Source organism: Callospermophilus lateralis, chromosome 1, assembly GCF_048772815.1.
Source record: "Callospermophilus lateralis isolate mCalLat2 chromosome 1, mCalLat2.hap1, whole genome shotgun sequence".
In the NCBI taxonomy this organism is placed as follows: domain Eukaryota; kingdom Metazoa; phylum Chordata; class Mammalia; order Rodentia; family Sciuridae; genus Callospermophilus; species Callospermophilus lateralis.
The window spans coordinates 219,583,409-219,607,159 of NC_135305.1; the positions used below are offsets into that span (position 1 = coordinate 219,583,409).

At 54.2% G+C, this 23,751-nt stretch overlaps 2 protein-coding genes across 2 annotated transcripts; both read right to left on the reverse strand.

Annotated features, from left to right (window-relative positions):
- Window positions 1-963: 963 nt before the first annotated feature.
- Window positions 964-12,653, reverse strand: Rab11b (RAB11B, member RAS oncogene family). Its single transcript, XM_076850410.2, has 5 exons — window positions 12,425-12,653; window positions 4,042-4,237; window positions 2,792-2,985; window positions 2,451-2,531; window positions 964-1,961 (listed from the first exon to the last, which is right to left on the reverse strand). The coding sequence occupies exons 1-5, from the start codon at window positions 12,462-12,464 to the stop codon at window positions 1,816-1,818; spliced, it is 657 nt and encodes a 218-aa protein (XP_076706525.1). The 5' UTR covers window positions 12,465-12,653; the 3' UTR covers window positions 964-1,815.
- Window positions 12,654-16,267: 3,614 nt separating this feature from the next.
- On the reverse strand, window positions 16,268-22,142 carry Angptl4 (angiopoietin like 4). The gene is made up of 7 exons (XM_076850181.2): window positions 21,604-22,142; window positions 21,278-21,388; window positions 21,029-21,143; window positions 18,674-18,787; window positions 17,983-18,078; window positions 17,612-17,893; window positions 16,268-16,921 (listed from the first exon to the last, which is right to left on the reverse strand). Exons 1-7 carry the CDS (start codon window positions 21,967-21,969, stop codon window positions 16,740-16,742), a joined length of 1,266 nt encoding a protein of 421 aa, XP_076706296.1. The 5' UTR covers window positions 21,970-22,142; the 3' UTR covers window positions 16,268-16,739.
- Window positions 22,143-23,751: the final 1,609 nt, after the last annotated feature.

The window sequence follows — 23,751 nt, forward strand, 5'->3', positions numbered from 1 at the left end:
ATCCTGCCCCAACCCAGGGCTGCCAGAGCCTTGGGGTCAGTGTGGATGGGGTCCTAGAGCACATGATGTCTGGCTGCCCATGTCCCCCAGACTCCCAACTCCATCGTCAGCCTTAACCCTGGCCGCTAGCCCATCGTCACACACGCCAGGCTCATTCCCACGTAGGACCTCTTCTCCAGAGATGTGTCTGGGACTGCTTGTCCTCCAGGGAAGGAGGCCCAAGCCTGCAACCAAGAGGGATGGGACTCCAAGATACCCAGGGCATGAGTCGCCTCTTCAACCAGAGGCTGGAGCTTCTGGAACAGCTCCCAGTCCTCAGAAGAGGGGGGACACACATTAGGTCCCAAAGTCCCTGTAGTGGAGGGTCAGGTCTCCTAATTATGCAAGCCCCGCCCATGTGGTCCAGGGAAAAGCAGCATCCTGGGAACAGGCAGAGGATCTCGAGCCGCCCACTTTGCCTCTGACAGTGTTCCCCACTGGCCCTTCTCAAGTGTCAGTCTGAGGCGGAGAGGTGGGTAGAGCTGAAGTCACCCAATGTCTACCACCCAAAGCCCCCGCCAGGACCCCAGGTGAGGTGGTAGCAGTGGGTAGTAGACGGAAATGGTGAGCAGTGGGCGTGGCCACCCCTCTCGTCCCCACCAGAGGGCGCTGTGGGCCCTCCCGTCTGGCAGTCCTAGAGTTTCCAGTGAAAGCTACCCTCTGTGGGCCATGGCCCCCAGCCTTCCTCCCTGCTACAAGGGCAGCCGGAAGTCACCCTACTCCGGGACTGAGGCCACCGTGAGCCTCCAAACTGCCCTTGCAGGTACTGGGCCCAACAGTCCCCCAGGGTTCAGGCCTGGTCTCCTAAGCTCCCCATGAGTTGAGCCAGGGAAGTCCAGCCTGCCATGGGGGACACCAAGCGACCTTGGCTCGCTCAGCAGTACTGCCTGGCGGAGAGAAAGAAGACAGAGGCGCAGTGGCAGGTTTCTGTACAGGAAGTCGGCTTATACATTTAGTATCGGGCAACAGTGCAGGGGCCACAGGGAGAATAAGAGATCGAGAGCTGGGGTTTGGCGTAAATCTTACAAAGTGTATAAAGAATCTGTGTTTCTCTACAATAACAAAAACCAAAGGCTACAAGAGCGGTTGTATATACAAAACACGGAGATATTGCTTCACTTGCAAACAGGTTCCTGACCAGACAGGGAGACAAGACAGAAGGGAGGACGGGCAGTGGGGGAGAGCGCGCTGCGTGCAAGAGGAGGGTGAGAAGGCGAGGGTCTCCTCCCAGTGTAAATCTACAGGCGGGAGCTGGAGTCGCGCCCGGAGTGGTAGTGCCGTGCTGGCGGCTGGCTGTGCGGGAGGAGCAGGCAGGAGGCCGAGAGCTGGGAGCGTCTGCCTGCCCGGTCTGCGCTGCCAGGCTCTTCCGGTAGCCCAAGGGGGGTTCTGGGTAGGGATGAGAGGCCAACTGGCCAGATCGGGAGGGAGGTGACGACTCCCTGGAGTCTGCTGTGGGAAAGAGAAGTCGGCTCCATCCACTCGTCCTCCTTGCCTCCGGCTGGCCCTGTCCATCCTGCCAACCTCCCCACCCTGCCAAGATGCCCACAGGGACCCGAGGAGAGCAGGTGCAGCAAGCAGGGCTTCTAGGCTTCATCGGGCAGGATGGGAGGTGCCACCCGACTCCTGCTCTTCTTGGGCTCTGGCTGGCGTGCAGAGCTCACTTGGAGGGTGGGACTGAGCTGGTCACAGAGGACCGGGAGAGGGGCGGGAGGACGTGGTGAGGAGCAGGCTGAGGATGAGGACGTGCACGCACGCTGGGGTGGTGGCGGAGGGCGGTCACAGGTTCTGGCAGCACTGCAGCTTGTTGGGTTTCTGTCCGTCCGTGGTGGGCGGCACACTGATGTCCACTACGTTGTTGCCGGGAGACTCGTCATGGGCTGCACGGTCTGCGATTTGCTTCTGCGACACGATGCGGTAAATTTCTGCAATAGGGAGGATGCAGAGTGAATGCGCCACGGGCGTCTGTCCAAGCCAACCGCCTCCCTAAAGGACTCAGGCTCACTGTCCCCTCAAAGGCCCCCACTGTGCCCTGTGTGTTCCATCACACAAGGGTAACACTGACAAGAGCTGGGCTCCCGGGACTCCTGCCAGCTGACCCAGTGCTGGGTCACAGCCAGCCCAGGCTCCTGTTTCCAGACATCAGAGCCCTCCCCTGCTCTCTCAAAAAACTCCTAGGAGCCAAGGAGGTCTGGAAGGCCACTGCCCCTTCTGCTGGCCCCAACAGGACCCACTCAGGGAAACTGAGCAAGGGAGTCTGTGTCCTGTGTGCTAGCAAGGACCTGATCCCACAGAACGTGCCACATCTGTCCTCAGGTCCAGACTGACGAGCAGGTTACAAAGCGAAGGCCCAGGGGCTGCACTGCACCCGCACGGCCACTGGCCTCCCTGTGCCCACCTAGCCCCAGGCCCACCTGTGAGGATGTTCTTGAATGCTTCCTCTACGTTGGTGGAATCCAAGGCTGAGGTCTCAATGAAGGACAAGTTGTTCTTTTCTGGAAGAGAGAGAATGCTGCCTGGGTAAGTGGGTGTGTACCTCTGGCTCTCGGGAGACCTGCCTAACAACTGCCTGGACTGGGACGTGGCGGGCTGGTGCTAAGCAGACAGGATGACCAAGAGGTCCACTCCTCAGGGAGGTGAGGACGGGGCTATGACATGTAAGTCAACACGTGGGATTGCCTGCCTTCCAGATGCTGTGAAGCCTGAGTCTCAACCCCTCTTGGGCATGGCTCTGCCACTCCCCAGTATGCCTTACCTGCAAAGGCACGGGCCTCATCAGTGGGCACGGCTCGCAGGTGGCGCAGGTCGCTCTTGTTGCCCACCAGCATGATGACAATGTTGCTGTCTGCATGGTCCCGCAACTCCTTCAGCCAGCGCTCCACATTCTCATAGGTAAGATGCTTGGCGATGTCATACACCAGCAGCGCGCCCACTGCACCGCGGTAGTACCTGTGGGGCAGGTCCAGCTGAGCCACGGGCTCCATGGACAGCAGTGGTCTCAGGAACCCGGGCAAGCAGTAGCTTCTCGGTTTGTGCACAGGGCCCAGCCAAGGGGCAGCCATCTTGACCTTGAGGGTCCCAGGTCTTGAGGCCCCAGCTGTCCCCCAGATTCAGCTCAGGACGTGGGGACTTGGGGAGGAAGTTGGGGGTCTGGTGTTAGAGGAAACAATGAGGTCACCGACAAAAGGGAAGAAGGAGCCGTGGTGCAGGTAAGAGCCACTGCCGGGCAAGTACTCTGATGCCCACAGGCTGGACCATGGAGAGGAGGGACTCGTGGGTGCCTGGAGGACAAAGGATGGGGAAGTGACAAAGCTATGTGAAGGGAGTCCAGAGGACAGTGAGGGATGGAAGGAGTGAGGGTGCAGGGAACCGCAGGGGGCTGGGAGGGGCCAGGAAGAGGCAATCTGGTGGGTCTTTCTTTTTTTTTTTTTTTGGGTCTTTCTTTTTAATGTTCTTTCTACTTTAGCACCTCGCTGTTGCTGAGGCTGGTTTTGAACTAGTGATCCTCCTGCCTCTGCCTCCTGAGCCACTGGGATTACGGGCACGCACCACCATGCCTGGCCCCTTTTGTTCTTTGACACAGGCTCAGTTGTTCAGGCTGGGTTGGAATTTGGAACCATCCTGCCTCAGCATCCCTAGTAGCTGGGTAACAGGCATGACCATCACACCCAGCCTGAATGAGCCTGGATGGCCATTAGGCCTCAGGAAGACGGAGAAGGTGGCCAGGCAGGACAAGCTGAGTGGGCAGCACTAGGGTGAGGACGCAGTGGAGTGGTCCAAGCCAGACTCTCACTGTGCCACCAGCAGTAAACCCAGTATCAGGGGTGGTCAAGGCTGGACACCAGTCTGCTGAAAGTCTTACAGTTCTTGGGGGCATCTGAGGGCAGTATCCAGGGTGTCCCTGATCTCTGGAGCTTACCCCTTCTCTCACCCAACTCCTACACACCCTTGCATGCCCACATTCCACATGCCCATGCTATGTCCAGGCCCCAGCCCAACACGCACGCAGAAGTGATGGCACGGTAGCGCTCCTGGCCGGCTGTGTCCCAGATCTGCGCCTTGATGGTCTTGCCGTCCACCTGGATGCTGCGGGTTGCAAACTCCACACCGATGGTGCTCTTGCTCTCCAGGTTGAACTCGTTGCGGGTAAAGCGTGACAGCAGGTTGCTCTTGCCCACACCTGAGTCCCCGATGAGCACCACTTGGGGGCAGGGAGAGAGGAAATTGAGGATCTGAGTCCCTATGTGACCTTCACATCCACCCATAGAACCTTCACGGCGCTCCCTGGGCACCACACAAATGTGGCAGCCAGTGACACAGAGGAGCTGGAGATGCCTGGAGCCCATCACCATGGGTACCACAGGAACTGATGCAGAAGTGAATGGAGGCTTCCATTTTTCAGAAACAGCCTGTGGGAACAGGGCATCTCTGCTTGTCTCTCATCCTCGAGATGACCATTCCAGCTGGTCACAGGGACACACCAGGCAACCCCATAGGCAGGGGGGATGGAAACCTAACAAGTCTCAAACCTCCACCTGCAGCCTGGTGGCTGAGTTACTGGGAATGACTAGAAAAAGCTCTGGAACTGTGTGGCCTTAGGCAAGTCACTTAATCTCTCTGGCCACCTTTTCTACATGTGTGAATATGTAGGCAGTAATAGGCCCTTTAGGAGGAGGGAGAGAGAGCAGCTGCGGTCAGGACCCAGTCACTGTGTAGCACAGAGGAAGGGACATGAGTAAGCAGTTGTCATTACTGTGGTGGTTTTGGTTCAGGCATGGGAGGGATCAAGACTCTGCAGGGATTTTACCTGAGGGTCTGCATCTGATGCTTTAAGTGAGAGTAATGAAAAGCCATCCCTCAGCCATGTTTGTACTGTTCCAGCTGCGGCAGGCAAACCCACATTCAGCTCCAGTACCAACCACCCCAAGTGGAACAGGAACGTGCCCACTGGATGTGACACAGAAGGGTCAGCCCCATGTTAGGACCGCTCTGCTGAGCTGCAGCATGCTCTTGGCCAAGTCCCTGGTGCAAGGGGAGGTCCTCGAGGCTGTGCACCTGCATGTCCTCAAGTTCACAAGTGTGCACAACTTTCTTCAGCTCCCTCTGGTGGCCAGAGAGGAGGGAGAGTCTCCGCCCAGCCCAGCCCACACCTGCTTGTGGCTGGGGCAGCTCATTAACATGCACACGTGACCAGAAGGGACACAACTGCTCCCCAGGATGTGAGGCCCAACCCCAGGGAAGGCAGGATGTACAGCAGGACTGCCTCATGCGGGCTGAAGGACACCAGGAGCAAGAGCCCTGAGAGCCCGCTAGCACAGGCTAGGCGGGCTGTAAAGTATGTCCTACCCAGCCATTGAAGCACTGCCTCTAGGGACCAACTGCCCAAGCTGTGGGGTGGCACCATGGGAGATGGTCCAAGAGGGCCTGAGCAGGCTTTCAACACACCCAGGGTGTTCTCTGCCAAGGAAGAACAGGGCGTGCACATGTGTGTACACATGCTCTCGAGCTAAACAAGAAGCGGTCTAACCAGGCCCCAAGTGTGGGCGTTGGACTCGGGCACCTGAGGGTGGGTCTACCCAGTGGAGTCATGGGGGCTGCAGGCTTGGTCGTCCACAGCCCTGGGGAGTAGGAGAGGGAGCATGAGCGGGCCACAGAGTGAGGCTGAGCCCACAGGCCCTGCTGAGTGTGGTAAGGTGCAGGAATGCAGGCTGAGCCTGTCAGCCCTGGCTGACACAGAGGACCCCAGGCCCTTCCTGGGAGTCCTGCCCCATTGAGAGAACAGGGCCCAGAGGTCACCAGGCCGTCCGGCTCCCCTGGGCCAAGGTGCATAACTGTAGTCACATACTGGTAATTCTTCCTCCTGAAATTGTCTCCGGACTCCCCTTCCTGCTGTAAGCAACACCCTAATTGTCTCCTTTCTGACTCCAAACCCCTAGAAGGCACTGTCCGTACTCACTGTCTCCCCGTCCTGTCCTCCTAGCTCCTCTGGGACCTGAAGTGGGCACGTGTCTGCCTCTACCTCTCCATGAGTCCTCCTTCCCATAGCCTCCTGGAACTCCAGGCCCTCATACCACCCCCCATATTATAGCTAGCTGCTCCTGTCCAGTCTCCTCTGCAGGATCCCCCTTGGCCTGCAATCATCAGGGAGCCCTAGGGCTTAGCCTCTGTGTCCACATCTGGTCCCTAGGTGACCCTGTCCAGGCCCACGTGCTGGCAACTCCTACGTTTCCCTCTCTTCCTGCAAGCCCAGACTGACCTGCCTTCTGCCTATACATCTCTTTGGGGTTCATGGGCCCCTCAAGGCCAGTGCAGCAGAGCTGAACTCCTGATCACCCCCAAACCTCCCCAGCCTTCCCTATCTCAGCTAATGGGCCTTTGGGTGCCTGGGCCAAACACCTGGAGCCCTTTCAATCCCTTTCTCTGTCGCACACTTTAGGCTGCCTCCTGCAGCCCCTTCAACACAGGACCAGGGCAAGGATGACGCAGGCACTTCTGGAGCTGGCAACGTTCTGCTTCTGCATCTGTCTGGTTACTCAGGTTGGGGCGGGGGTGAACGGGTGGAAACACACTGAGCTATGCGCTCACATGAGTGCTTTTCTATCTGAATGCAATAGTTGGTGAAAAGTTGTGTGGGTGTCTCCAGATTTCTGCCACTTCTTACCACCTTCACAGTTCAAGCCACTGTCCTCTCTCCCTGAGGGGCAAAGCCAGCAAGCACCTTCCCTGGTGGCCCAGCATTCACTTTTATCTCAACCAAAGCCTGTTTTCCTCACGGTCACAGGAGGGCACCAGTGAGCCTTCCCAAGTCAAGTCCCAACGGTCTCCATCCACCTCCCTTAGTTTAGGTAAAGCCCAAGTCCTCCCTGGGACCCAAGAGGCCCTGCATGACCTGCCCTGCTCACCCTAGCCTGTTTTTCTCCCCTTTGCGCACTGTACCAGTTTCTTCTCTCTCTCTCTCTCTCTCTCTTTTTTTTTTTTTTGGTACCAGGGATTAAAAAAGAGGCACTTGACCGCTAAACCACATCCCCAACCCTATTCTGAATTTTGTATAGACAGGGTCTCACTGAATTGCTTAGGGCCTTGCCATTGTTGAGGCTGGCTTTGAACTTGTGATCCTCCTGCCTCAGTCTCCCAAGCTGCTGGAATTACAGGTGTGCACCACAACACCCAGCTTGCTCACTGTACTCTTGCTTCCTTCAGCATATCAGGCTCAGTCCTGCCTCAGGGCCTCTGCATGGGCTCTCCCTCTGCCTGACCACAAATGCCCAGGCACCATGTTGGCTCCCTACTTAATTTCTTCATGTGGTCCCTCGACACCGCTTGGTCCAGAAGGACCTCCGTGCCACCCTAGTAAACCTCACTTTGCCAAACTTCCCCATTATCCATCCCAATGTTTCCTCCAGAACTCTTGTCACCCTCTCACATTTGCTGTCTGCCCCAGGAGCAGTTTTGTTCCCTGCTATAGTTCTAGGCCCTGGCAGAGTCTGGCACACAGTAAGCACCAACAAATGCCAAAGAGGCTGGCAGAGCCTAGCAGGACTACCTTATCTAAGACTTCCCCCACACACCTGGAAAATGCCAGGGTCGCACCCTTGAGCCAGAGATGAGGACGGGGAGATCAGGCAGTTCCCCACAACCTGACCCAGCACCCTCTTTGGACTGGACAATTTAGAGCCAAGAATAATAAGAACAAGAACAAAAAGAATTTCCAAGAGAATGTGCAGAGGTAGTTCCTGGTGTGTCACCACACAAGTCTTGTGGCCCATTTTAAAGAAGAGGAAACTAAGGCTCAGACACAGAATGACAAGCCCAAAACACATGGTAAGAGAAATAGGACAACAAGAGTCTAAACCTGTGCGTATCTGTGGGCTTGCCCCCACCTCCCAACCATGTCCCCCAAGTAATGACCCATCTGGGGCTGCGGGCCTAGGAAGCAACCAGGTGAATTTGAACCCAGATCTTCTGAGTCAAGGCCTGAATTCTTTCCCTCCCAGCTCATATCCTCACTGACTATCCACCCCCACCCCAGGATATGGCTCAAGAGTCTTGGTTCTGCCTCATGTGGGACACTGAGGCCCCAGGTACCTCAGCCTGCCCTCTCTCCAGCTCCCACCACACCCAGCTCTAGAGCAGCTGGCAAACTCCTGCTCATCCTCCAGGACCCCTGAATTCAGGCCCCTACTTTCCCTCAGATCATCACATGGCCTGGCCCACAAGACATGTGACAACAGTGCCAGCATCCTCTTGTGAATGTGGGTGCCGAGCACAAGACTGCCAAGATCAGAGAAAGATGGAGAGGTAGAGCCATACCTGGGCTTGTAGCCATGCAGAGGGCAACAACCAGCTCCCAGGCCCAGGCCACTCAGCGCCAGGCTGGACTCGCTGTATGCACCACTTGCCCTTCACTTCCCTCCCCTGCTGGCCACAAGAGCCTGACCAGGAGTTTTCCTCGCAGTCCTTGTGTCCTCAGGAACGGAGAGGGAAACTCAGGCCCTGTCCACTGCCCACTCCCTTCCCAGCCTCGCCCCAGCTCATGCCTGGGCCCCGTGAGTCCCGCCCCAGCCTGGCCAACGGGCTCCTCACACCCTGGGCCAGGCTGGCTCCTAAACACCTTGCAGACCTCAGCTTCTCCAGTTCCCAGGGACCATCTGTAAATACCCATATCCCACTAAACAGCTGCAGATGCTCACCCCAGAGTGCCCAAGTCCCTAGTTCAAGGTCACTCAGAGTAGGATGAAGATCATGAAGACCAACCAGTCACTGCTCAGGTGAACAGCAGTGGCTGGATGGCCTCAGCAGTCCTGGCACAGGGAACCTGATGCAGAGAGATGGCCGAGGTGCCCAACCCTGGGTGCAGGCTGGCAATGAAATGGTATTGTCAAGAGTACAAATGATCTGTTGTGTTGGGGAAATAAAGAGCCCTTGAGGACATGGCCCCCAGCATTTCCAAAGAAGTTGGTGGCTTCACTGGCCAGGAAATGGTCCCCCTGGACACATCACTTGGCTCGTCCAGCAGGCAAGCCCTGTTGGCAAAAACAAAGAGCTGGAACCTCTTGAAAGCCCTGGATGCACTGGCCTGCCCCGTGACAGTGTGGCACCCCAGGGGCCCAGACAGGCACTCAGGCAGACTGAGTAGCCATTCAGAGGGCCCCTTCTCTGGGACAAGGGCCTGGACCATCCTGGACCCCACGGCTGGCAATGGGAAGCATTCTTGCCTCAGCTATTCTCTGAGGACAGGCATTCAAAGCCAGGACACTGGCAGGGCCTTCAATCCAAATAGGGGAAGATGGTGTTTGGGTCCCAGAGCAGCAACCAGAACAGCAGGCCTGATAAGGGCCCTGTCCAGGCTGGAGGGCCACAAGCTACCTCAGGAGCACTCAGCAGAGAAGAGCAAGCCCTGAAGTTAGCCTGTTCCCTGGGGACCACTACCTCCCTCCTCAAGCAGGGGTGGACACAATCCAAAGGAGAGGGCCCGGGCCATTGCTGCCAGCTTCCCAAATGACCCATGTCCTCAAGGGCCAGGTGGGCACTGATTGGCCAGAAGTTCTAGGGAAAGGACCCCTGGAGGGCCTCAATGGCCCCTGGGGACACAGCTGCTCCCTCTATGGACCCTGCATTCCAGTGACCATCAGAAGAGAAGTGAGGGGTACCTCCAGGGATCAATCAACAGGCTGGGGAAATAGCCACGGCTGGGAGGATAAAATGTTAGAGTGATAATGTGAAGATCTATAATTAGGTACAAATAAACAACCTCACTCCTGTGGGGGAGAATGTTCAAGGAGGAAAACAAATAGCACATGGTGGCCACTTGCAGGACCTGCTGGCCTTGGCTGCTGAGGTCAAGGGAGCTAACGTGTGATGTGGCTGCCAAAAAATAAGGTGGGGCATAGGGAACCTCTTGAACATGTTCGAGGGCAGCCAGGGTCCCAAGAAAAGTATGGCCCCCATGTCAGGGGCTCAGCCAGTAGAAGGCAACTAAAACCCAGTGTAGGGAGGGGGAAGGAGGAGAAGGCTGGCTTGCCACAGGAGGGGGGATAGAGACTGCTGTCCCTTCTGCCTCCAGGAAGGCTCCCCACAGCAGGCAGGGCTGGAGAGCCACAAGGTGACAAAGTTGGTCTTTGTCAAGACTTCTAAGGGGCTGAGGTGGTAGCTCAGTGGCAGAGCACTTGCCTAGCATGAGCAAGGCACTGGGTGCAACCCTTAGCACCACATACAAATAAAAATAAAGACAGTCTGTCCATCTACAACTACAAAAAAAAAAAAATAATAATAAATAAAGTGGACTTCAGGACAAACATTGAAATAGAACAGAGAGGGTCCCAGGACAGGATACAAGTTGTGAAGGGGAGACCTGGGATGGGCACAATGGGAAATGCTGACCTTGTGAGTTAGACTTTTGCTCCCATCCAACTTGAGAAGGTCAACAAGACACCTGCTCTGCTCAGGGAAAGGAGGCCAGTGGGGGAGGGCAGCGGGGCAGGCGGGCACTCCCCTGTGCCAGTTGCTGCAGAAGCTGGATCAGTGTTTCCAGGAAGCAGGCTCTGGAGACAAGTCCCGGGAACCACATGTCTGTTGCATTGCTGCCCCTGACCCAGTAACTGTACTTATGGGAACACACATCAAGGAAATAAGCCAAAGGGCAAAAAGAGGACTCAGGCAAACAATCAGAGCTAGGTTATTTATAACAACAAAAGGTCAAAAATAACAAGTGAGGAATGGCCACAGACATCTGGATAGAGTAACTTAGGAGGAAAGTCCCCTGCCCCAGGAGGGCCACATGTGGGTCAGTGTGCAACCTGGATCTGAGAACAGCTGCCATAGAGTGGGCTAAGTGGAGATGCTGCAGCAGGACTGGAGTCTGATCCACCTGTCATCAGAGGGTCTTTCAGATCTCCAAAAACCTTCCAAAGCTACCCTCTGCTTTTGGAGTGAGAGATCAGAGGCCATACACCTGCTGACCACACAGCCTGCATGCAGCCCCTAGTAGACCACAGTGCTCTGTGATGACTCTGGATCTTTACAGAGGTGCACTCTCCCCCACTTCCAAGGAGATTTGGATATCCCATAGGTAAGATGACCTGTTCTATTCTCCACAAATCCAAGATACTAGATGCTGTCACAGACACCATGGTCAGCCAAGGCTGCCGTTAGGAACAGAAGACATTCCCAGGTATAGCCAGGCTCCCCCAATAAGGGGAAGATGTCCATAGCTAATAGCTGCTCAAACAGCAGGCAGCAGGGCAAAGGTGCCTTATGGGCCCAGGAGGTAGTTCTCAAGGGCAGCCACTTTCAGCCAGGGAGCCCAGCAGAGGATCTGGCCAAAGTCCAGCGTGGCACACAAGGTGCCAAGAAGCCAATGACCCCTAAACCTGTCCAGCTGAGAAATGAAGGACTCCAGTGACATGGAGTCTCACCAGGCAATGGCTGCCTGACCTGCCTAAGCCTCATACAATATGCCTAGAGCCCTGGGTCCCCAGGTGGGGAAGATCTGCAGGTTGACAAGGGCCTAAGTCATCACTGTGTGTTGGGGGAGGAAGTCTGACAACATCAAATCCCTGATCCAGACTGCGAGTTCCCCAATACTCATTTCTTAAGTGGTAAAGTCCACAATCGACCTGGATTCTATCCTATTCCAACCCTTATTAATGTAAAAGAAAAGCCAGGTAATATCGACTTCACAGGGCAGTGGGGATTTAAATGAATTCATTAATGTAAAGTGCTCAGAAAAGTGCAGGTACTGGGTCAGTGCTATCAAGAGTTGTTAAGATTTAAGGGAACGAATTGGTGCTGCACACACAAGCACCCCTCCACCTAACTCTGATCCGCACTCCTATCTAGGGATCCACTCCTCTCCATCTCCCCGCCTCCAACTCGGCCCCGCCCCCATTGTCCGCCCCTTCCCTACGGGGCTCCGCCCCCACTACCCCCAATCTGGCTTAGCCGCGAGAACTCCACCCCCTTACGCCCAGGTCCAATCTACCTTCTACCACGCCCACACGTCCAGGCCCTACCTCTAGTGGCCCCGCCCCCAACCCGAAACACGGTTTCTAGCCGGTCCGGCCCGCCAAATCCTGAGGCCGCCCCGCCCCCGAAGGCCCCGCCCCTAACGGCCTCTCCCACTGCCCTGGGCCCCACCCCACTGGGCCCCGGCCCCGCCCCCGGCGCATCCCCAACCCCCAGGCCTCTCCCGGCCTCCTGCTCCTCACTGCCCCGCACTCCGACCACACAGTGACAGAAACCGGCCTACTCCAGCCTTTCTGGCCGTCTGACCGCCAGACCTCAAGCCCCGGGATCCAGCCTGGGCCCAGGGGCCTGGAGTGCCACCTTGATCCGCCTACCCACCGCCTTGCCGCCACCCCTTCGCCCGTCTTTGCCCCACCGGCCGCACCTTTGAATAGGTAGTCGTACTCGTCGTCCCGGGTCCCCATTGTCCTGGCGCTTCCGGCGGGATCGGCGACTCCGCAGCCCCACCACAAACACCCGACGGGGGCGGAGCCGGCGCCGCGCAGAGCGGCGGTCTAATGACCAATCAACAGCGGAAGTAGTAGCGACCGGCACTCAGTACAACCAATCAGAGGTGGAAGTAGAACCCCGTGGGTGGGTGCCTCCTGGGATCCACCCTCCTCGCCCTCGGTCTCCCGGAGAAAGGCGGAAGGAATGCGGATCTTTGTAAATTGACTGCCGGAACAGCCTATCAGAGGCAGCCTCGGAAAGGTGGGACGGAAGACTGGAAGAATGAGTCGGATTGATGGAGTGGATAGCCAATAAGAGGCTTGATTCAGACCCTACCCTACAACCAGAGGACTTGTCGGGGAAGGGAAATGTGGCTAAGTCCAGGTGATTTTACGCTGCTTAACGTCCAGATGACGTCATAGGTCAGGGCTAGCGGTTTTGGCCTCCCCCAGCCCATAAATGACCATTTCCGGGGACCCTCTGGGCAGAGGTGGGCGGGTGTCTCCTCTCGTTTGCAGTTTCCATGCTTACCCTGAGGACTTTTTACTTTACCTGTCTGTTCTGAGTTTCAGCCTCTGCAAACAATGAAGAAGGCCTCATGGAATATTTTTTTGAGAATATGTGGATCATTCCTTTCATACTGAATCGACCGTTCTCTGCCATAAAATCTTTGTTAAGCAAATTTATTTAGGGACTGGGGCTGTAGCTCCGTGGTGGAGCGCTTACTTAGCATGGGCAAGGCCCTGGGTTCCATTCCCAGCACCGCAATGAGTAAATAAATAAAAAATATATCCCTGCTGGGTGCCAGGCGCTTTCCAACATAATTTCCTCTCCCTTTCTGCCTCCTTACCCTGTTTTATTTTAACCCCTACAGGATTTATCACTATCTAATATTAAAGTGTATGTTTATTTTTATTTTATATATTTAAGATGTACAAAAATGCTAATATCAAACTATTACCACATTTAAGCAAACTTACTTACCCATTACCTTACATAGTTAATATAGTGTGCATTGCCTTCAGAAGGCAATAGGGGTCTCTGCTCAGTGGCTCAAATTGGAAAATTAAGGGAGGGGGATCATAGGGTTGAGGTCAGCCAGGGCAATCTAGTGAGACCCTGTCTCAAAAATTAAAAGAGCTTGAGACATGGTAAAGTGTCCTTAGGTTCAATCCTCAGTACCAAAAAAAAAAAAAAAAAAAAAAGCAGAGGACAACAGGACCTAAGAATCCTCCCCCATTTTATTATGAAAAAATTTTAACATTCAGGAAAATGGGAAGAATTTTTTGGAAATATTTATTTTTTCGAGGTTGATGGACACAACACAATGCCTTTATTTTTATGTTGTGCTGAAGAAAGTGAGCGCTCTACCGCTGAGCCACAATCCCAGCCAAAATGGGAAGAATTTTACAAAAAAATTCCATCATTAACATTTTGCTTGATCTCTCCCACCTTTTCACCCACCCTTCTGTCATCTTTACTTTTTTTCTGGTGTTGGGGATGGAACCCAGGGCCTTGCACATGTAAGCACACAGCCTAAGTTCTATATTCCCAGATCCCATCATCTTATTTTTGAAACGTTTAAAGGAAAATTGAAGACATGGATCCATTTCACCTCTAAAATGTCAGCATACATGTCATTGATGAGAGCTCAGTACTTACTTGTGGCTCTTTTCAGAGTTCATGGTTGGTTGGTTGGTTGGTTTGGGGTGTGCTGGAGATGAAACCCAGGGTCTGGAGAATGCACAGCAATCAGTCTCCTATTAAGCCACACACCAGACTGCAAGCTGGAATTTTAAAGCTTGGGCATGTTTGATTGTCATCAACCTTAGTTTTACTAACCTATTTATGGCAGATCATTTTCCAGTGGAAGAGATATGATTACATTCTTAAAAACTGGGTTGGTAAGTTTTGATGTCTGGGAGTGAGCTGTTTGACATCTCTTGTCCAGATTAATTATTAACAGCAACCAGTTTCACTCTTGAAAGTGTCCCAGTTTGGACCATCAGTTCTAGGTCACCGTATCTGTAATGGGAGGGGCTGAAAAGGGCAACTCAGGGAGGACAGAGATCTTTTTGTTCACTAGAGTATCACAGATACCTGTCATAGGGCTTGGCATATGGTAGCTGCACAATAAATATTGATTGAATTTATATTTTCCAAAAACAAAAATAAATAAATACATTTAAGGAAAACTTGAAGTAAATTCCAGAATAGGTTATCAGTAGATACATGTGAGTAATTGGCCACAAATCCTGTATTAGTGTTTACATGACAGCTGTGCTATCCAGTGTGGCAGCCACTAGCCGTGGACAGTGACTACTGAGCTATTGAAACCTGGCTTGTCCATACTGAGATGTGCACAAAGTGTAAAACACCAGCCAGTTTCCTGTGACTTATCAAACACAAAAAGCCAAATATCTCAGTAATAATTTTAATTTTGACTAGATGCCAATTAGTAATATTTTGAATAGGACGGATTCAATAAAATATTTTTCACTTTCTTTTTTTCCCCCTTCCCTTAGTGGTGCTGGGATCAAACCACGAGTTTCACACATGCTGAACTCGTGCTCTACCACTGAGCCACATTCCCAACCCAAATAAGATATTTCTGAAATGTACCTGCTTTTGTGTGTGTGTGTGTATGTGTGTGTGTGTGTGTGTTACTGATAATACTGGTAATTGAACCCAGGGGTGCTTACCACCGAGCTACATGCTCATCTTTTTTTTTTTTTTTTTTCTTTTAAAGATACAGAGAGAGAGAATTTTTTTAATATTTATTTTTTTTAGTTTTCGTTGGACACAACATCTTTATTTTTTATTTGTATGTGGTGCTGAGGATCGAACCCAGCGCCCTGCACATGCCAGGTGAGCGCGCTATCGCTTGAGCCACATCCCCAGCCCTTTTTTTGTTTGTTTCTTTCTGTGACAGGCTTTCACTAAATTACTAAGGTGAGTCTTGAACCTGTAATCTTTCTTCCTCAGACTGTGAAGTCACTGGGATTACAGGTATGTGCCACCGTGCTCTACTTCATATATATGTATGTGTATGTATATGTGTGTGTATGTATGTGTGTGTATATATATATATATATATGTTTATATATAAACATTTATATTTACTATAAAAATACATGTGCATACATACACACACACACACACACACACACACACACACACATAATTTTTTCTTTTGTACCAGGGATTGAACCCTGTGCTTAACCACTAAGCCACATCCCCAGCCCTTCTTTTTATTTTTTATTTTGCTAAGTTACACAGGGCGTCACCAAGTTGCTGAGGCTGGTTTTGAACTGGCGATTCTCCTGCCTCAGCCTCCTGAGCCGTTGGCATTACAGGCGTGCCCCATCATGCCTGGCTCTTTTTAACTTTTTTAAAACATGGCTACTAGAAAAAATAAAGTTAAACTTGCAGCACACATTGTACTTTTTGTCTGTATGTTGTCATGCATTGTATTTCTATCTACTAACAAGATATTAAAAAATTAATCATGATTCATATGCTTAAGTATGAGCAGGAAGGATTCTCCTTTTCTCTATTATGAGGGATTTGTTTTATAGTTTTCAAAATAAAAACAAGGGAGATCCACAGGATGAAATACTGAGTGGACGAAGCTGAGCTCACTTGTCGGAGGAGGGAGGAAAAACCAGTGCCGTCCTTAGGGGACCTGAAAGCATGTTCTCCACCCTAGGAACATGTTTGTGTGGACTTTGAAACTGTCCGTTTTTTAAAACAAACCAAAGGACAAAGAAGAACAAAGTGTTCTAATGTTGCTTTTATTCCAAGAATTCTGTGGACTCCACCCGGACACCATCACTGGTGCCAGCTCATGCCACAGCACCCACACACAACAGCACCATGAGGGCATCCAGGGCCCCAGGGAGCCCTGAACCCCACCAGTCAATGTGACTGAGTCCGCCATCAAGGGCTGGCCTGGCCAGCCCCAAGTGGTCCCTCTGTGTCCCCCACTCCTCGGGCGGGCGAGAAATGGGACTCAATGCCCCTCTACCCAGGTTTCCAGGGTCTGTGTGCCCTGCAGCTCTAATCTCAGAGGGCAACGTGTGTGGCCCCCACTCAGGAAGGGGCCTCTCCAGTCGTGGGCTTCACCTCTGTTCAAGAAGCTCCAGGTGGCCCCTGCTTAGAGCTCCTGCTCAGGCAGAGAGTACCATATCCTTGGGCCAGAGCCAAAGTCACTGTCCTCTAGAGCCTGGGACCAGGCCCTTGCAAGGTGGCTAGGAAGCTGCTACAGCCTCTGTGGGCTGGATCAGCATAGTGGTAGCCTGCAGCGGGTAGTAGCGGCCCCGCCAGGTCTTCCAGAAGATTCCCTTCTTACGTTGCTGCCGTTGCCGTGGGATGGAGCGGAAGTACTGGCCATTGAGGTTGGAGTGGCCACAGGTGCCAAACCACCAGCCACCTGAGGAGGGCAGAGGAGAGGGGATGTGGTCAAGTCCTTGGGTCTCCACATGGAGATGGAGATGAGGATGGGGATGGGGTAGGGCGTGAGACTGGGCCTCAGACTGTTCACTGTTCCATAAATGGGAAGGGTCTGGCAGTAATTGTCAAATGGTGTTCCAAGATACCCAAGGTTATGACAAAAGCAATCTCAGGGGCCCTGGGCATCCCCTACCCATAATCGCAGCAGATCTGCTTTCATAGTCTGTGACCACAGCCAGTTATTTGTGTATTCCTGGCACATGGCTAATATTTTTTACTTTCTATGACCAGCATACATTGCATTAATTTGTATTAGCTTGAACCATATGAAATGACCAACATTCCATCATTTTTTTTTGACCCATCAGAAGGTGATCCCCTGTTTTACTTCACAAAACCCAGGCTCTGTCTCAGATTTCAAAAACACAAAGCAAGTGTGATCTGGGTGGTTCTGCTCCATGCCAGCCCCCCTCCCACTAACGTCTCATTGGATTTTCCTAACGATCCTATGGACTGAGCACCATTTTAAAGATGGGGAAACTGAGGTTGGAGAAGTTTCATCAGCAAGCAGCCCAAGCGTATGCAGCAAGTAAGGAGAAAGTGGGGGAAGGAAACAGATGCAGTTGGGGGCTGCAGGCTGGATGGTCAGGGTAGGGGCAAAGCTGCTCACCAGAGAGGCTCTTGGCACAGTTCAGGTCCCCGCGAAGGTCATGGTCCTGGTCCCACGTGGAGAAGGGCAGAGAGAGTCCACTGGGCATGATGGTGGTGGCACCCAGCTCGCTGGCCACCGGTTCCGTGAGCTGCAGGCTGTAGGCTGTGTCCTCTCCTCCCAGGTGGACAGGAAACTGCAGTGATTCGGCGTTGCCCTCCCAGTCCTTGAGCTGCACAGCCAGGCGGCTGCCACGGTCCCCTGTGATGCTGTGCATCTTCTCCAGGCCCAGCCAGAACTCGCCTACAGCGGGAGGGGCTGCCTGGTGAGAAGGGCCCACCTCCATGGGACCCTCCTCCTCCCCTGCCTCTGGTCCTGCTGGAAACACCCACCTTGGGGATCCCCGAAGCCTGTCTTGTAGGCTTCCCAGGGCCGATTGAAGTCCACAGAGCCATCCTGGCGCCTCTGAATCACTGTCCAGCCTCCATCTACCCAGAGAGGCACAAGGTCACCAGAAGGCCCCTCCTCACAGGGGACCCTGGCAACCAACCCTGAGACCCCCCAAACCCAGGAGAGTCACATTCCCCTCACTCTTCCCAGGAGGACTGGAGGAAGGTGAGGCAGAGGGATGACTACTATGGGCCACCAGGCAAGGGCTCGTGCTAGATCTCAGGTATCTATCTGTGTGTGTGTGTGTGTGTATGTGTATCTGTGTGTCTGTGTGTGTTTTACTCAGGATTGAACCTTTTTAAGACAGGGACTTGCTGAATTGCTGAGGCTGGTCTCAAAAATTGGGATCCTTCTGCTTCAGCCTGTCAAGTAGCTGGAATTATAGTCTTGCCCTACCGTTCCCTGCCAGGCTACAGGTGGTAACCCCAGGAACTTATCTGTGAGCTTGCGATGGACGGCAATGGGGAAAGGGCTTGTTTTCATTATTATGTTTCTGATGCTGGAGATGGAACCCCAGGCTTTATGGGCACTGAGCACATGCTCTACCCTGAGATACACAGGGCTGCGTTTTAGAGAAAGACACTAGGGCCCGTGAATGGCAAGAGGGTTCCCTGGAAGGCCAGTACATCCTACCTGAGGTCATTTTGCAGTTGACCAAGAAAGGTGGGGACCCCTCAGGCTGGATCTGGAACAGTCCACTTTGTCTCTCACCAGTTTCAAAGAGCTCCTGGCAGTCCCGGGGCAGTCCTGAGGGCAAACAGAGAGAGGAGGTGAAGCAGCAGAGACGCCCCTGAGGCCTCAGGAGACAAGCTGTATGTGGGTGATGAGTAGGTGAGATGCAATCCTGATCTCATGACCCTTTCCTACCCCTGCCTAAACTCCTCCATGGCTCCCTATGGCCTTCTCAGTGTAATCTATAAGGCACCTTCAGGAGCAGCCTTTGTACCCACATTCCTTCCTCTCAATGCTGCACCTCCACCCTTCCTGGCCAAATCAGCTTCTTTCCTGTTCCCCACCACCTTCCTTGTATCACATATCCCCCTACCACAAGGACTTTGCACATGCTAGTCCCTCTGTCTGGGACTCTCTTCCCTCAGTCCCCGCTGTGGGTCCCGGTTTCCAGAAGAATGCCTTCCCTCACCCCTAGACCAGACTTGACCTCCCAAAATGAACATAAAGGCTTCCTGCTCCCCCACACTAGGGTCATCTGGTGGTGGCTCCCCACTCCTCCTACTGAGTGGGGGCTCCATGAGGCCAGGGATAAGGGGCAGCTCTGTCATTGGCACCTGGCTCTACCCTGAGCTTAGCTTGCAGCCCGTATTCAGTGAAGAGTTGATGCATGAATGATTGCAGGAGTTTGATGGGGTACGAAGCAACTGCCCGGGTGAGCTGAGCAAAAGGGCTCTCTGCTCATACCAGGGAACACTGATCACAGCTGGATGAGGCTTGGGGACATAGAGACTTTGCCCAGGGTCCCAGCTCTGAGGGGGAGAGGGCTCAGGATAGAGGAGAGAAAGAGGAAGGAAGAAAGGGGGAGAGAAGGAACCTGGCCTTGGGTCATGGAGACTGGGGAAGGACGGCCCCCAGCCCAACCCAGCTCAGCCTGGAAAGTAGAGGAAAGGTCACCAGGGGGAGGGGCAGGGCCAGGATTCTCAGCCAGTGTGCCCACACCACTGCAGCAGAGGGGCAGGCCCAGAAGGACACTTCCCGGCCCCTCAGGCAGCTCCCCTTTCCCCTACTTTCCTCTCATCCAATCAGGACAGGCATGAAGCCAAGCCACCAATGTGGTCTCCATTAGCTCCAGCTGTTTGTCTCTCAGAGCTCTGAACTTTCCCCGACTTGGCCAGGCTGGGTCTGGGAGTCCTAAACCACCCAGCACACCCCCCTTCTCTTCCACCACATCTCCCTGCCTGGACCTGTGCCTGCTGGCCTCAGAAACTCCTCATCTAAGATGATGGCTTGGGAGGGCTCCCTGGGACCCTCACCATGCTGAAACGCCAGCCCTCTGTGGGGAAGAGGGAAGGAGTCTGGGGAGCAAGGGAGCCCTCAAGACTGCAGGGCTGGAGGCCAGCAACCAGGCCAGGGTGTGAAGCGGGGGATCCACACTTTCACCCAGTTGGCTGTAGACAGTCACAGATGCTGGGCAGGGTGACAGCATGGCTGTGAACTTAAGAGTGGGAACTGGGAGCCTGTGTCACTCACACACACACACACACACACATGTTGTTATTTGAGATTGGGGGGAACTTGGGACATACACAATAAAAGACCTAAAACCTGTGATGGCAGGAAAAGCCTGGTGTGTGTGTGTGTGTGTGTGTGTGTGTGTGTGTAGGTTCAATGGGGACTTTGAGGACAGAAGTGGCAAGAGTCTGTGTGTGGGGGCTGGGGTTGTGGCTCAGAGGTGGAGTGCTTGCCCAGTATGCACAAGGCACTGGGTTCGATCCTTGGCACCACATAAATATAAAATAAAGATATTGTGTCCACCTAAAACTTAAGAATAAATATTTTTTAAAAAAAGAGTCAGTGTGTGGCCTGGGAGCTGGGGGCCCTGGCACAGTTTCCCTTCTAGATTCATGCTACAGGAGTTCTTGGAGTGCCAAACCTCAGAAACCCCCACCTGGTACCTCCCGTCTATCATACCCTCCCATAAAGTCCTCCCCCTCGGGATGGTGTCCCTGAGGGATACCACCATCTCCCAACACCCCTGAAGCTTAAGTTCCTTGTGGTATCTCTTCCAACTCTGGCTCCAGTTGGTGGCCAGCAGGATTTCAAAAAAAGCCCTCTGGCTTGCTGAGAAGAGGGGTGCAGTGGTCTGCCTGCACAGGTCAGGGCTGAGGAAGGAGGTGCTGCCATCAGCCTCAGGAGCTGGGACCCAAGACCAGAACCTCTCTCCTTATTACAGTGAATCTGACCAAGGGGCTGGGAACTGGAATGGCAAATGGAGGGGCAGAGAAGTGCCGGAGGACATCAGGTCCAGACACTCACTGTGCAGGCGGGTGGTGTTGTGCTCCAGGCCAAGTGGGGCCATCTTGGGTAGCCTCTTTCTTTTGGCAGGCTTGGTCACTCCATTGTCAAGGTGTGGGGGAGTCAGGAGGCCAACCTGGGACAGGACAGGAGAAGGGGGAGGGTGTCAGATGGGTTGACTCATTTGGCTGCCTTACCTGCCTTACTCCATGATGGGACCTTCCGGTCTAGCTTTGACCTCTCTCCCCACCTGGGTCAGACTTAGGGTACCTGGCTCTGCAGATTCTGGATTCTCAGGTGCTGCTTCTCCAGGTGTCGCTGTTGCTGGGCCACCTTCTGGAACAGTTGTTCGATCCTGCTGTTCTGAGCCTTGAGCTGCGTCTGGGGAAGGGTGCAAATCTTGGTGAGGACCGGTTCTGTATCTCCAACCTCCTTTTTCATCCACCCACCCATCCTTCCAAATATCCATGCTTTGAGCCCCTGGCAGTGGTACCCAGAGAGCCTCGGCTGCGCTCTCCCTTCCCACCCACACAATTCCAGACCAGAAAGGGAGTTGGCAAGAGTGCCCAAGAGCCAGCGTTAGCAGGCACGCGTACCTGCAAGCTGCGGAGGGTCTCGGGGACCGCCTCGCCCCCGGGAACCCGGGTTTCGGGGATCGCCTCGCCACCGGGAACCAGGCTCTCGGGGGCTTTTGAGGGCTTGGAGGACGCCTCAGACCCCTGGCAAGCGGCCCCGCAGGCGGCCAGGCGCTGCTCCAGCGCGCCCAGCTGTCCACGGGTGCGCTCCACGTGTTCTCGCAGCCCGTGGCCGAGCTGCAGCAGCCCGTGGGCCAGCACGTTCATCTCGTCCCAGGACGCGAAGCGAGGCGGCTCGGGCGGCGCGGGGCGGCCCTGAGCGCTCAGCAGCCCGGCGGTGGCGGCGCACAGCATCAGGGCTGCGCCTGCCGTCGGAACGCAGCGCATGTTCTTGGTCGGCCTGGATGTGGGGACACAGGGACTCGGTGCAGGGACGCAGTGGCTCGAAATGCTGGGGCTGGAGACGTGGAGAACCTGGCGGAGACTCGCTGGGGCGCCGAAGGCAGCGGGAAGGAATGGGTCTCGGCCTCAGGTCCGCTAGGCTCGGCTTGACCTCGGAGCGCCCAACGCCCTCTTTTATAAACCGGGTGCGGGAGTGGGAGGGGGAACCTCAGGGGCGGGGCGCGGGGAGTACTGGGGGCGGGGCGAGCGGCCTAGGGTGGGGTCCTGTGTGTGGTGGTTATAGAGGGTGGGGAGCCTTCTGGGGCGCGAAATTCTGGCTCCCCTCGCCTTGCGCCAGGCTCTGGTTGTCCTTCCTCTGTGAACCGTGAGAGACGTGACTGGCGCTTCCTCTAAGACCCCCATTCTGCCCCCGCTTTGTTCTGTGGGGGAAAGGCAGATCGCATCTGCCGGGACATTCCTGAACCCCTTTGCGAAGCAGAAGTTGGGGAAGAGGGTAGTGAGTACTACGTGCGAGGAAGGTCCCTCCCTGGTGCGCAGAGTTCCCTGGGGTGGGCGGGGAGCCCGGGACACCTCAACCTCCTGGTCTCAGAGGCTTCCTCTGATCTCCAATTCCAAGACCAGACTGGGGCTCCTGGCTCCCGGGGTTGTCTGAGGCCTCCCACGCCCCTTCCCGCACAGGGGTTCGTCATTGCGGGTAGGTTTACTAGATTCTGTCTTGTCCTGACCTCCTGCCCCATCCCAATTGCCAGCGCCCTAGTGGCAGGGTTTGGGCCTGTATTGCTCAGAGCCTCCCCTCCTGTTGCCCACCCTCCATTGCCAGGGCTTTGCTCGTATGAAGGCAGGAACCCAGGGCACATGGAAAGAAGGCCTCCCTTCCTCCCTTTCTCTTTGTTCATCCATTCATTCGTTCGTTCATTCATTCATTCATTTAACAAAGAGGAGCTCAGCCCAGACCCTATATGGAGTTCCCTGGCTGGAGGAGAGACCCCAACACTCTGAGCCTGAGGGAGGGACAGAGGAAGATCCAAGCAAACCCGTGGACCCTGTTCATGGCACAAGGCTAAGCTTTCATTCAATAAAAAATGCACAGGTGTCACCTACCCATTCCCCACCAACTCCCCTATACCTTGCCAGGAAGGTTAGCCTGGCACAGAAAACCCTCCTGCCAGGAAGAACCACTAGGCCGATTACTCAGAAAAAAAAAAAAATGATAATAATAAAGAATGGAGTTGACTCAGCATGGCTGGGAGCCAGCAGCCCTGGCCTCTGGAATCTGAAACTGCACACTCTAGGGCTGACGTGCAGGCCACCACTCATGCACTTGGCCTGGCTGGGCCACATGCCAGCCTGGCCGATCCCAGCAGTGACAGACAAACGGGAAGGGCAGGCAGGGAGGAAAACCCCAGCAAGGATAGTTTCAGCTGGCCACCATCTGGCCTGTCCACCCCTACTTCCAGCATCTGAGTGGTGAACATAGCTATCCCAGGGAATCTCCAACCGAAATATCCTCTTTCCCAACTTCTTTGCATCAAGGAAGATGATCAGTTATTTTCCAGCCTCATGGGCTTTGTGATTTGCTTCTCAGGAACTTCAGTGCCGTGTTTTAGAACAAACCAGACTTGCAGAAGGCCATTGGCGGCACCTGCTACGAGTAAACTTTTAAGACTATGATCCCCCTGGGGACCAAAGCTGGCCCTGGATTTTATCCTAAAATCTGCTGCTTGGAATGTGCTCTCTGACTCAGCCATAACACAATCACCCTGACTG